At 33.8% G+C, this 14,061-nt stretch overlaps 1 protein-coding gene across 1 annotated transcript in view; it reads right to left on the bottom strand.

Moving 5' to 3' along the window:
- Window positions 1-13,829, bottom strand: part of LOC113522842 (moesin/ezrin/radixin homolog 1) — a 40,010-nt gene extending 26,181 nt beyond the window's left edge. The window contains exon 1 of the mRNA XM_052899524.1: window positions 13,652-13,829. Coding sequence (XP_052755484.1) covers window positions 13,652-13,810 — 159 coding nt within the window. The 5' untranslated portion in view covers window positions 13,811-13,829. The remainder of the gene's footprint in view (window positions 1-13,651) is intronic.
- Window positions 13,830-14,061: the final 232 nt, after the last annotated feature.

Here is a 14,061-nt window from a genome sequence, read left to right on the forward strand (position 1 = left end):
ATATAGGAGAATATAAGAAAACACCGAGACCGAGAAATAACTACATGGGACAAACAAAAGAAACACTAGGTGTCATGTCGTATAGGGAGGTCAAGGATATGGCCTGGGATAGAGCTGGCTGGAAGAGGATGCATGAATTAGTTGCACCGACAAGAGGAAACTCTTAAATGAAAAGAAGATAGGAAAACCTAATACACAAGTGAAGAAATAAATTTAACACGATACTTACTCTATGATGTATACTAAGCTAATTTACTCCTTTTATAATGATAAAAAATCAGAACACATTACGAATTTAAATCGAAATTAAATCAAATCAGGTTAAACCAATAAGAAAAAAAAAACATTTAATTAAGGGTTATAACAATAGTTAGTATATCATACCGGTAACGAATTTTTAATTAAAAATATCTCTATAAACTGTACAAATGTGATATAAAAAATATTTTAAAAATAATAATTACTGATTATTTTTTCAGTATTTATCTATTAGGCGTTTCTTTGTTTCTGTCTACCCCAAACGGAGACAGGCATGACAAATATGTACGTATGTATATATTATCTCTTTAACGTCTAGTTAACAAAAAAAAAAAAAAAAAAACTCGCAGTCGAATACCTGTAAGAGCAGCATCTAAACGGTAGCTTTGAAGCAATTAGTCAGTACTACACACTTCAGTAGAATTCGAATCGTAAAAAAAAATACATTTAAGTGCTAAATGTTCCTTATACGAGTGCTTTATTTGTGTAAACTGGACCTATAAATGGAATTAACAAATTCGAATGGAATTAAATAATTTCATTTGTAAAAATACATGGTAATTTATGCGTAAACGCCCTATTCCAATACGCATAAAGGATCAAACGAATATACGTGTATTTATTTATGAACGCCAACTGGTATCGTAACTATGTGGTAATATAATCAATTGCATATAATTTATTAGGAATCTATGTGTATACGATTTATTATCAAGTGAGTCAACGTTAAAGAATTTCATTCATTCACTTAACTATTAAAGGATATACCAATTTAGTTTAGTCATGCCGGACGTTTTTAATGAATCAACTTTAACACCTGCATTATTATGTATTTCTTCGCGTAAAACTTCAAAGCAATTACAGTTTAGAGAGTCAACCAAGTCGTCTAAATCAATATTTTAATTCAGTATAGATTTATTTAAATACACAAGGTCATATCTGTCGCTTAAACGAATGCCTGCAAAAGACTGCAGAAATCGTGATTCTATTAATGTTTTGATAATGATTTACATTATTAAAATTTTGAAATATTATTATTATCATCATTCTTGTGAAAGTCCAATCGAACTCGGTGACATAAAAAAATGTCCTGGTAAAAATTCTAGAGTAAAACACAATTTACAGCGAACGGCGCGCGGCACGGAGCATCGGTGCGCATTTCACATGTCCATGTCACAAATAATCCAGGTAATAACTTTTTAATCAGCACTATCAGCTGAGGTTGGATCATAATCATTTCATCATTCATCATCACCAGTCAGTAAACCAAACAGGTTTATTAAACATACGCAACGTATATTAAATACCAGTATACAAGGTAATATACTTCTGAATACCACTAGGAATAATCATGAAACCAATTATCATAGTATAAGACTTATCAGTAAATAACGTAAGCAGGTGAGATAGTGGCACTTTAAGTTATCGGTTGCCATATTAGCACAAACCAACATTATTGTTGTATTTAAAAAAATAACAATAGATAATAAGTATGACTGTTTTATCTATAATACTATTGAAGATCTTAGATTTTTAATCAATAAACATGTTAAATATAACACTTAAATGATAAAATATACCTTTGAAATTGCGACAAGTAATAACAAAGTGAACATAATAATATTAGACATACAAAATTGATAAAAAAAATTTCCAAATCAGCTGCGAAATATTTATTATTTGTAATTCTTTTTGCAATCGATAGGGTTTAGCCATGCATTGGCTCCAAGTCACCATGTAATTCTCGTAAACACACGACTGTGCTCGAAATAAGAAAAAAAATAAATAAATATAAGTACCAAATGTCAGACACATTAGATTTTTTTTTTATTTTATCTTTTTATTATTAAACACACCTTTGGGCGACTGGATATTTCAAATATCCAGTCGCCCAACGGTGCGTTTCATTCGTTTTAAAATAGTAACCACTACTAATTATTAGTCAATATTTTGTTATTGACTGAAGTCGGTGTTAAATTTTTGCAGAACAAAATTTCCATGTCACTATTTTTGTTTATTTAATACTTAAATTGTTGTGTACTGTAATTAAGACCTTTATATTGCAATAGTCTATAAAATACACGTGATATTTCTGATGAAATCTGATATTGGTAACGTCCATAAGTCACTGTTAGTGTTTACCATCAAACAGGCTGTATAGTAACTTGCCTTAGTCCAAAAAAAAAAAACACTGAATGGATAGGCTTTTTTAAAAACAACCTGTTCTTGTGACACCACCATGGTCGCCTGGTTGATTCATGTACCAGTAGGTCAGTAAGTGTTCGAACATGTCGCCCTACGTGTCTCGTAATATCCTCAATATTGCTAACCGTAATACGCCCACACTGACTATCGATTTTTTTTTTAAATTGGCATGTTGTATGCATTATTATTATCTTAAACCCTATATTGCAATAAGGCCAGTATTAAATTAGTTTCGTGTTAAAAAAAAATTCAAAGTGTACATAACGTGAATATAAATTTTTGTATTTTTTTTAATAAAAGGAGGCATAAGAGCATACGGCTCACCTGATGGTAAGTGACTACCGCCATCCATGATCACCCGTAACAACAGAGGAATCGCAGATGTGCTGCCAGCATTTTAATTATTTAACCCTTAAAAGCCTGATTTCTTAAATCGAATAAAAAAATATATAAGTGTACCCTTTACTGTGTTTACCAATGGGGAAAAATAATAAAAAAATCAAAACGATATTTTTATATATTTATTTAGAAAAACAACATTTGGTATTATTTTTGATACTTTAGGCATGACGGTAATCAAAATATTTAAATTTATTTAACAACGAAACAATGCAAACCCCGGTATCAAATTTGAAACTTCAGGTATTTAAGGATTTAAAAGAAATATGCTCTTTTCTTGAAGGTTACGATGTTGTATCGATAGTAATTGTAGTGTAATAGTTTATTTTGGTACTTTAAGATCTTTTTTTATAACAAAAAAAAAAAGTGATCACGGTTTTCTACTCATTAACCTGCTGCTCAAACAATACACTCCGGTTGGGGGGAAAGGGATTGTTAGCAATGAAGTTTGACAGCCCTATTAGGTCAACCTCCACGTGGTTACCCCTGGAAACCATCGTTAACAATTCTTGTTGAATTCGTCATGATGGGTTAACTGACCTGCTTTCATCCTCACCTATCATCTCTCACTGGTGGCACGATGGCGCAGGCGAGATTACCATTTCATCATCACCCATTAAAAAAAAAATCATAGCGATAGGTTAGCCGTTAAAGCACTAAAAGGTATCAAACAAACATACTTTCCCATAATATTAGTAAGTGTAAACAACCCCTGAGGTTGTAATTTACACACATTCATTCCACATGGCGAGACGACAAACGGTGTCGTTGGAAAGCGTGCGTTGCTACAATGAATTATCATACTTAAGCAGGTCGTGTTACAACATTCGTGTTGCACGGTGCAAGTGTGTGCCGGCCCTAATACGGCCGTAAGTTGTTTAGACGTATTATTTTTATATTGATTTTTTTTATATAACTCACAATGAAAAACTCATATTTTTGGAGGGTTAGCTTGAACAAATTAACATTGTTAATTCTCTGTAATGTGTACCTATTGAAATAAAATAAAACGGCCCGCCTTATGGAAAGTGTTAACTGTCGCCTATATATATTCACATAAAGGTAACACCTATGGTGTCATTTACGCGTTGCCATACCTAAGGACTAAGGTGTTACGCTACTGTAGTCTGAACTATGTAATTCCATTGACATATCCGAGCACTGAAAGTGAAACACAACCTGTTTGGTTGTGTTATTTTTAATTATTATTTTTAAGCAATTTCCAAATATTTTTTATTCGCCTGTAATTTTTTTATGTGTATTCACACAATAGACGTGTCGTTCATTCTAATGGCCCATCCCTTCCTTTCCCGTAGGTGTCGTAACAGGTGACTACGGGAATTTAATGATCGAAGAATAGGTAACAGCGTCCCTATTAAAACATCACCAAAGCCTAACTGCGGTTACCAACCCGCCTGATAAGCCATTCGTGTTTCAACCGTGAAGCAGTTGTGTTTGCATGACTGTGTTTCGGTTTGAAGGGTGGGATATGGCGTGAATTTGAGCGTACGAGGAATAACACCTGAGTCCTCAGGAATGGCAACGCATGGGGGGTATCATGGGCGGAACAGTATACTCTGTTATGTCCATGGTACTGCTCATGTCTATAGGTGACGGTTACCACTTTCCATCAGGTAGACCGTCAGCTTGTTTGCCATTCTAAGTTGTATAAAAAATAAAAAATAAACTACTTGCCAAACCTCCCAAGTCTATATTCAGCAGTGTGTACTTAACAGCTGATATGATGATGATGATGATTCTAATAAACAAACAATTGATTAAAATCACAACAGTGGCAAGCATACAGCCCGTCTGATTGTAAACGGTTACTGTAACCTATGGACGCCTGCAACACTAGAGGCGTCACGTGCGCGTTGCCAACCCAGAAGAAAGCTTATATATTTATTTAACTCTTTGTTGCACCAGAAACAAAAATATACAATGACAAGTGAACAATTCAAGTGAAATACAGTAACATAAATACGGATTGAAATATACACATAAAGGTACAAAAGGCGGTCTTATCGCTATGGCAATCTCTTACAGACAACCTTTGGTTAAAGGAGAACAGATAGAAGTGGGTAGGTGGATAATTTCAGATAGTTTACCTATTACTTACCTTTTTTTATATATAATAATAATAGTTTATTCATCTCCACAAATTACAGTGTATAGATTATTTACTTTATACAAAATAAAAGTATCGTAATTTGTGGGAGATCTGGAGCCTAAACTAAGTCGTAACTTGTATATATACCAAATCCTTTCGCACTTGGGTGATATGCAAAACGATTTGGCAACTGCCAACATGCGCGCGGACCGGATTATGTCATAATTAAGTCGAGATAATTTGTCTGGTTGTATTTCAGTTAAAAACATCCGCCGACTGGTGGGATTCGGCGATAACGTATGCTACTGATGCCCGCCCGCTTCCTCTGAGTCATATCATACAATAGGAACTATATTTGTTTTGTTTATATTATTATTATCGTTATTGTATAGAATTATACTAACTATTGTATTGTCTAGTCATGTGGTCCCGGCATAGAATAGGCCACCCCATACTTTCCCGTAGGTGTCGTAAGGGAGGGCGAGCGATGGGTAGCAGCGTCCCTTTTAAAACATCTCCAATGCCTAACTACGGTTGTAAATCCGGCTGACAAGCGCCGCAATCAAATTACTGGCAAAACTTACCAGAGGGAGACTTTGTACAAAAGTCGCTATCGGTATACACCGTCGGAGCACCAGTGAAGGATGATAGGTGAGGAGATGAAGTAGGTCAGTTAGTGACGAATTCAACAAGAATTGTTCACGATGGTTTCCAGGGGGAGCCACTTGGAGGTTTAGCTAATAAGGCATATTGCTAGCAATGGGGCTGTCAAACTCCATTACTAACAATCCCTTTCCCCCCAATAATCTGTATTAGTTGTCAAAAGGTCCGTTAACCTGCGATTGGACAAACTGACGGCGAAACTAATTTCCAATACATATTGATTGCGAAAGTAAATCCACTTTTATGTATCAAAGTAGTCAAACAATAAACCAGTTTTGTAATATTGCGAATGTGCAGGTTGGAAACGGCAGCGTTCTCGATAATGCAAAAGTACTCATGCATAATAAGAGAAATGCAAGTCTAATGGAAAACGATAGCAAAACATATATATATATAGATGCAGTAACTAATTAACGAATCTATTATATTACTGTAGGGAATAAACAAAAATCGGGATTTTGTACTGCGATAAACTTTAAATAAAATTATCTATACTTATAATAAATCTGTAGAGGTCAATTCTGTACATGAAATATATTTCCAAAATAACTATCAGGGGCTGATTAGTGATCGATACTGATTCCAAAAATGCAATCAGTAAATTTTTTTTCTGTATGTTCGTTATAGAAACAAAAACTACTCGACGGATTTTAACGAAACTTGGTACAATTATTCTTTATACTCCTGGACAGGTTATAGTATACTTTTCATCACGCTACGATCAATAGGAGCAGAGCAGTGAAGGGAAATGTTAAAAATGTCCACCCGTGCGACGCCGGGACGGGCCGCTAGTATATAATAAGTACTTTATTTATCCACTAACGACAGATAATTTTTACAAACAAACAATCATATCTTTATTGTATCAGCCATTAACTGTCCACTGCTGAACATAGCCTCCCCGATAAAGGGGGTTTTGCCAATAGTTTTCACGCTTGGCAGGCGAGTTGGCAACAACAGTTTGGCTTTTGGTGATTCTTTAAGGGTGACGCAGCTCATCCCTTAGTCGCCTCTTACGACACGGGAAAGAAAGGGGTGGGCTATTCTATGCCGGAACTTACACGGGAATCAAATCTCACCTCTTTATAATATTAACATAGATTTATATACCAAAATACATTAACTATTATAGATACAACATTAGGAGTACATTTATATAATTAAATTCACGCTGAACACAACATTTAAAGTAATTTTCGCTTCGTAAAAAACCAATGACTCAATAGTGACTGAATCAATATTGACCAGTAATACCACTATTCTCTTTAAAACATTTGAATTAAAATCGTACTATAGAATAGTTTAAAACTAGATTGTGCCTCATAATGGCAACTGTACTCCATTAGTAAAACGGCTGCTTCATCATCACTAATTTAATGTAAGTATGTAGTACCAACATGTGGAGGAAAAGGGATTGCTAGCAATGGAGTTTGATAGCCCCATTGTTAGCAGTATACCCTATTAGGTTGACCTCCTCGCGGTTCTCCCTGGAAACTATCATGGTTAATTCCTGATGAATTCATCATGATGGACTAAGTGGCCTGTTTTCATTCTCATCTATCACCCTTCACTGGTGCTCCGCCAGCGTATCCCGTTAGCGCAGGCGGGGTTACCATTCCATTTTCACCCATCCAAAAAAAAAATACTACACGCATAGTTTATCAACACGGTCCATTCGACGGGCGACGTTTATCAATAATGCCAATGGCCGTGTTTACGTACGGACACGTGGACACGGTGTTATCAATAACAGCTATTAGTGCTCGAACGGGCCCACTTCCCACAATCTACGAGTGCCTTGTAAAGTGCTTTTTTTATGCAACTTGGCAAACAAGGCGACTGCCCACCTGATAGAATGTGGTAACCGTCGCTTATAGGCGCTCAATATATTCCACTAAAAGATGAATAATTCCAATCCCACGTAATTCGAAAAGACGTATTGCCTTGGAAAGTGAGAAGCAGTCCCAGAGGGAGACTTTGTACAAAAGTCGATTGCTTGGGTACCTCTGTCCCATTAGTGTTTCAACCGTGAAGCAGTTGTGTTTGCATGACTGTGTTTCGTTTTGAAGTACAAAGGAATAAAACCTGAGTCCTCAGGAATAGCAACGCATGGGGGGTATCATGGGCGAAACAGTATACTCTGTAATGTCCATGGTACTGCTCATGTTTATAGGCGACGGTTACCACTTTCCATCAGGTGGACCATCAGCTTGTTTGCCATTCTAAGTTGTATAAAAAAAAAAGTTTCTAAAACCAGCTGGGAAACTAGAGAGCTCAATTTGGAAATCTTAATTTGGGCTCCACATCTAATACTAGTTCTTAAAATTTTTGTTACTAACATTATATTATTATTATTATACCGTCATTCGGTTCATTCATTGCAGATATTCATAGTATAATGGAACATATACTTTTTTAATATGTAGGAGCAAACGAACATGTGGCTAACCAGAGGGCCTACCATGAAATGTTTTCCGAAATTTCGGAGCCAAACGAAACACAAATTTGATGTTAAAATTACATAATACAAGCCGTTTGGAAATATTAAAAATGTAAAAATATTGTTCCTTTGCACTTTTATGATAGGATGTATGAGGAACGAAATGTTAAACTCCATTTATTGGTCCGATTTTGGTGTAAACAAAAACACGAAATTAAGTCCGAAATTTCGGAATTTCATTTCATGGTAGACCCGCTGATGGTAAATGATTACCACCGCCCATAGACATCCACAACATCAGAGAAATTGCAGGTACAAAATAAAAATGACATAAGATTTATTCCTCAAATCGTGTATTTTAATGAAGTGAATTCTAATTGATCTAAACACATTACTGAGTTATCTATCTATACGGTTATCATTAACAATGTTATCTACAGATACGCATGTGTCATTAATTGAATCGTAACGAAATTTGAAGGCGCGTTATCATATCATTCTGTTGTTAATAATCTATTGAAATTCACAACTTATTTGATTATGGCTGATAGGTATAGCAAACAAGTAGAAGCAAGTTTAAAATTGTGGCAGTTTTTTTATACTACTTAGAATGGCAAACAAACTGACGGCCCACCTGATGTAAAGTGGTAACCGTCATCTATAGAAATGAACAGTACCATGGACATAACAGATATTTTTATACTGCGTATGCCACATCGAACTTGAGAAAGATAGAAATATTTTCATACAATTAAACTTAGATTTTAGCATTTTTGTAGTCATTTTTTCATTATATTGTAAATAAATGATTTTAGGGCAATTACGTCATTTTAGCCATTAATCGCTGTCGAATCAATTTCAATGTAGAACATCGATTGTTTTTCCGCCAATTTTATTGGGTCATGACAAATATGCGAGCGAAATACGCATAAAGACGTACTTTTTACGTATTAACATTGACATAAATGTTGACGTAAGCATTTTAGTAACATAGTTATGAAAATATAGTGATCACAATTTTACAAGTAACCAAATAAATCACTTATCGTCCGCATAACGCGCCTGTATAACGATATTGTAAAAACCAAGCCTGAACTTGATATTCACAACGATAGTCACTCTGTATTCATGGCTAAATTTAAATGTTGATGTACCTCCCCATTACATTATGTTTATTTATAATTTATAATAATTTAAATACAATTTCCATTATTTATGTTATATTATTATTCATATTGTTAATATCTTTACTCATATAATGACATTTAATAATTTAATTATATTTTAATGTTTACCAAACACAAGACATGCTGTGGTTGCCTATAAATGTAAGAACAGTAAGATCTAATCTACCAGTGTATTGTATTGAAATGTCTAGCTGTATCTTATGTTGGTAATCCTATAAATAAATAAATAAATGCTTACTTTTTTTTAGTTTGGATTTCACTGTAATAATAATATTATCATACACCTTGTATTTTTAATTCGAGCCATTTTTAATTCTTGCGTAGGTAGTAAGTTGACAAACTAAAAAAAGGACGTCATAGGTGAGCACATAGTTTAGAATAGTGATGAATTAAGAAAATAACAACGTAGAAAATCCACGATATGGCTTTGAAGGACAGGTATGGGTAATATGGATACCGATTCAATATCTATATATTGGGTTTCTCTGGACATTCATGGCTAAGAAAAGATCATCAGCCATTTCAATATCGCCCGCATCGGTCGGATATCTATATTCTAGTTTGTTATCTAATATTATTTTTTGGATAACAGACTTTTAACATATTCGTTACTTGACCCGTATATAAGTATTATATATATATATATATATATATATATATATATATATATATATATATATATATATTACCCATCTCTACTAAAGGATAGTAAAGAAGACACTATAGGTACATAAAACATAATGTAGAAAATTACTTCTACACAGGTAAAGTACAAGAGTATCATACCAAGTCATAAATATTAATACTATAAATTAATATATTATTATAATATTAGGACCAATATACGTAATCGCACCTTCTTATAATCTTATCGTAAAAATGTTAATACAAACTACACGATAGCTAAAACACGAATGGGCATACCCAAATCCGGTTCAGAGTAATCTACAAAACATTCCTTGCTTTACAACGAGCTTATGTCATTCATTTTAAATTTAATAATGTAGCCTATATATAATTATTAAATTAAAAACAAACTATTACTATTAGTAAACAATACTATTTTCTACATATTTTAATTTGTATGTTTTTTTTTTTGTATGTTTTGGTTGTTATATTTTTATATGTTACCCGAGCACGTTGTAATACAATTGTACCTCTATGGCTTAAGTACCTGATAATAAAGAATATTATTATTATTAAAACAAACACGCTCATGCATATAGTCTCAGACGGAGTAGTCAGTATTTCTCAGAGTAAATGTCATTAGTTCAACATAATACATAACAGTTAAAAAAAAACAATTTAAAAACGAAACGTCCTGTCTAAAACAAAATGAGAAAGGTGTGGCGTTAAATGTAAAATAAATGGATTCATATCGGCTCCAGCTCTAAGTTCTGCACTGGACAAATTAAAGGCTGAAACGACGATTATATCAGCTTTACTCACCTCTACCCTTGTGATTGTACGATTAGTTTGCAAAACTATTGGTATTTGATCTTAAAATGATATTTCAATAACGATACTCAGGCCATTGATTAAGAATATAAAACTTTAATATGAATATGTAGATAGATAGATAATTTATTACATTACTTACAGCACACAAATTACAATAAAAAAACATATACATAATACACAGTAAAAGAGATAAAAGAATGAAAAAAAAAAATGCACAAATAAAAAAACAAAAAAAACAAAATATATAAACTAACAATCTCCTTTCTTTCCCTTCCTTCATGCGTGTGCCATAATAATACTAAATGGTCACAACTCAGTTTATTGCTTTGCCCTTAAAAGAGCAAAACACTGATATTCTGTTATGGCCAAGAGTCAGTATGTATCATATAATATTGCTTAGAAATTTAACAATTGAGATGTCCTTAAAACAGGAAACTAACTATCATCATATGACCTTTTAAGTTCACTTTAACATAGACAGTTGCCACGACTCGGTTACATTTACAATACTAAAGTCTGTAATATTTAAAACTATATCTGAAGAAAGTGATAGACGACCTTTTTGAATATTCATAGAGAGCAAGTTTGGCAATGCCACCGTGCTCGGTGATAAAGCGACTTCAATAACAACAAGTTCGACACATGCTCTCATTGCTTTACCGGGTCAATGTCGGCCAAGTAAGGAAAACAATTTCACAGAATTGTTTATCGCCAACAAAACGACGGAAACACGAGCTCCAGCTCAATGAAAATTGGCAGAGTGCCAAGGTGAGAAGGATGTTATCAACGGAACTTTACATTGTCTTTTATTGTTCTCAAGTGCGGAGGCCTAAAGGTTTACTTATATGCTAAATACCTTAGAATTAATGATGAGATCGATTCGGGTCATGTCAATTTAAATTGCTGATTAATTGTCTGGTGGACCGTTAACAAATCCAATTAACCCAAACTACAAACATTAAGCATTTCCTTGTCAAGTTAGGTTAAAATAAAAGATATTACAATAGGCAAACAACCAGAGAGAGACTTTGTACAAAAGTCGTTTGCTTGGGCATCCTATGTCCCATGCGTTTTTCTATCGTAAAGCAGTTACATTTGCATGGCTATTTGGATTTGAAGAGTGGCATATGGTAGTGAATTTACAGGGTACAGAGGAATGACACCTTTGTCCTCACGAATGGCAACGCATGGGGGGTATCGTGAGCGAAACAGTATACTCTATTATGTCCATGGTACTGCTCATGTCTATAGACGACGGTTACCACTTTCCATCAGGTGGGCCGTCAGCTTGTTTGCCATTCTAAGTTGCATAAAAAAATCTTATTATTGTATTGCATGGTTATGATGAATATAATACATCCTACCTATTGTAACATATCGAATACATTTCTACTGCATGACATCAAGCTTATCATCGAGCCATATGAGTAGAGATGTGACTCATTGTGATTTTGTGATCGTTTTGTATTACATGAGTCACTAGTAAATTCAAATGACTATACGTATACGCACCAAGTACATATAATCTGATTTTAAATGTACACGGAATGGCCTGATAAATTAAAATCTTTCGACAAGAAAACTTCAAATCATCGATCGAGAACATAGGTATACTGTGCTGATGTTAGTGTTTGCTCTGGATTTACCCATTACATGCCATATGCTCCATTTCTGTTTCATTAATGGGGAAGTAAACAAAATAGTAGATCGGCAGAAAAACATACGAAACCATAATATCTTCTAGGAAACCGAGTATCGAGTAAATAACGTATCGACACTAAGCCATAACACGTAGCGCATAAACTGAGCTAGAAGCAAATGAACTTGAACTCGTAAATTTTGGTTCACCAAAAATAAATTATAAGAGAGCTACAGCCGGTGTAATAACAGGTACATTTGTTACTTTTGGAATAAACAAAGCAGAGTTGGCTGTAACCTGGACGATCACATACATTAATTATTTAATAAGAACAAGAAAGCAAATATTTAGGGGTATCCCACAACTCTACAGTAAAAATATTATAATTCTTTCCTAGTACTGATTTTTTCCAGTTACAAACTATTTTTCAATAGAAGCTAAAAACAATTTAAATCCCTAAAAGACTAACAAGGCGACAAACCTTATAATGATGCTAAAGAGGTAAAGCCTTCGAAAAATAAAAAATTAAAATTAAAAGGTTAAAAACGATAAACTCTCATTGGGATATTTAAACCATTTTGTATCATTATTCAAAACAGTAAATAAAATTACAATAAAGATACATTTATAAATCGAATAATAAAATTCTTCGATAAAATATGCATATCGTCAATATATCTTTGTATATATTGCTAGAAGATGCACATTCCAGTTAAGTAAATAGTTTTTACTTGTATCATTTCGTCGTGCTCACGAACCATAATAGTCCAATTTAGAAGCATATCACTTTCTATATGGTGGCATCATTTATGCGTGCCTTCTATTCGACACGTTGAATTAATGATGAAATGCAGTCCAAAACTTAATTTTGTATAAAAACCAATACATATAGTAAATCACAATAGTGATATAAACAGTAATAATAATAAATATTGTTATAAGTATCTAACAGTATTGGGCAATGGTTTATAACGTTGGAGACAAATGTTCGTAATAAGAGACTTTTATTTATTAACCATAAAGTTTTAAGACACTGAAATAAGATATATTAAATAGTTGCCTATTACAATCATAAATTAGAGAAATAGGCCGTGCCGCAGTAGGGGTAGATGTTAATTTAATATACTACAATAGTATAACCATCACGAATCGATTTCCTATAAATGTGCTGACTTATTAAAAACAGAGACATTTGTCCACTAGCACGTCTTCGAAAATAATTCTGTCTTTTACATGCGATACCTAACCAGAAAGACATTTAATACTTAGAACAAGAAACGTTGACTAACCTTCTTGTAAAGTTTAATCCAGGTGAGGTCGCCCTTTGTGTCCGTATACTGGAGTCCAAAGAACCAGATTTCGCGGAGACCGATCGTCTTGACAACTTGGTCAAACAGCTGCTTGCCCGTTGTCGTCGGCTGGATGGCGAATTCCAGCTCCGCGTCCATCGTCGTCACCCGAACATTCATCTGCAAATTTTATTTTCAATTAAAAAACTTAATTCTAAATGTTTTTGCAAGCATTGTTTGCTATATAAGTTGGCTGTGTTTATCTGGCCTTGAATTGATATTTTACGGAAACTATACATAAGGGGCATTCTTTTTTAAAAGAGTTTTCTACTTGAACCGAATATTTCTTCAAAATAAATACAGATTGAATAGCGACAAGAAATTTTAAATCTAAATACAATGCATGCAGT

The sequence above is a fragment of the Galleria mellonella genome, unplaced genomic scaffold, assembly GCF_026898425.1.
Source record: "Galleria mellonella isolate WM207_F2 unplaced genomic scaffold, CSIRO_AGI_GalMel_v1 utg574, whole genome shotgun sequence".
NCBI lineage: Eukaryota > Metazoa > Arthropoda > Insecta > Lepidoptera > Pyralidae > Galleria > Galleria mellonella.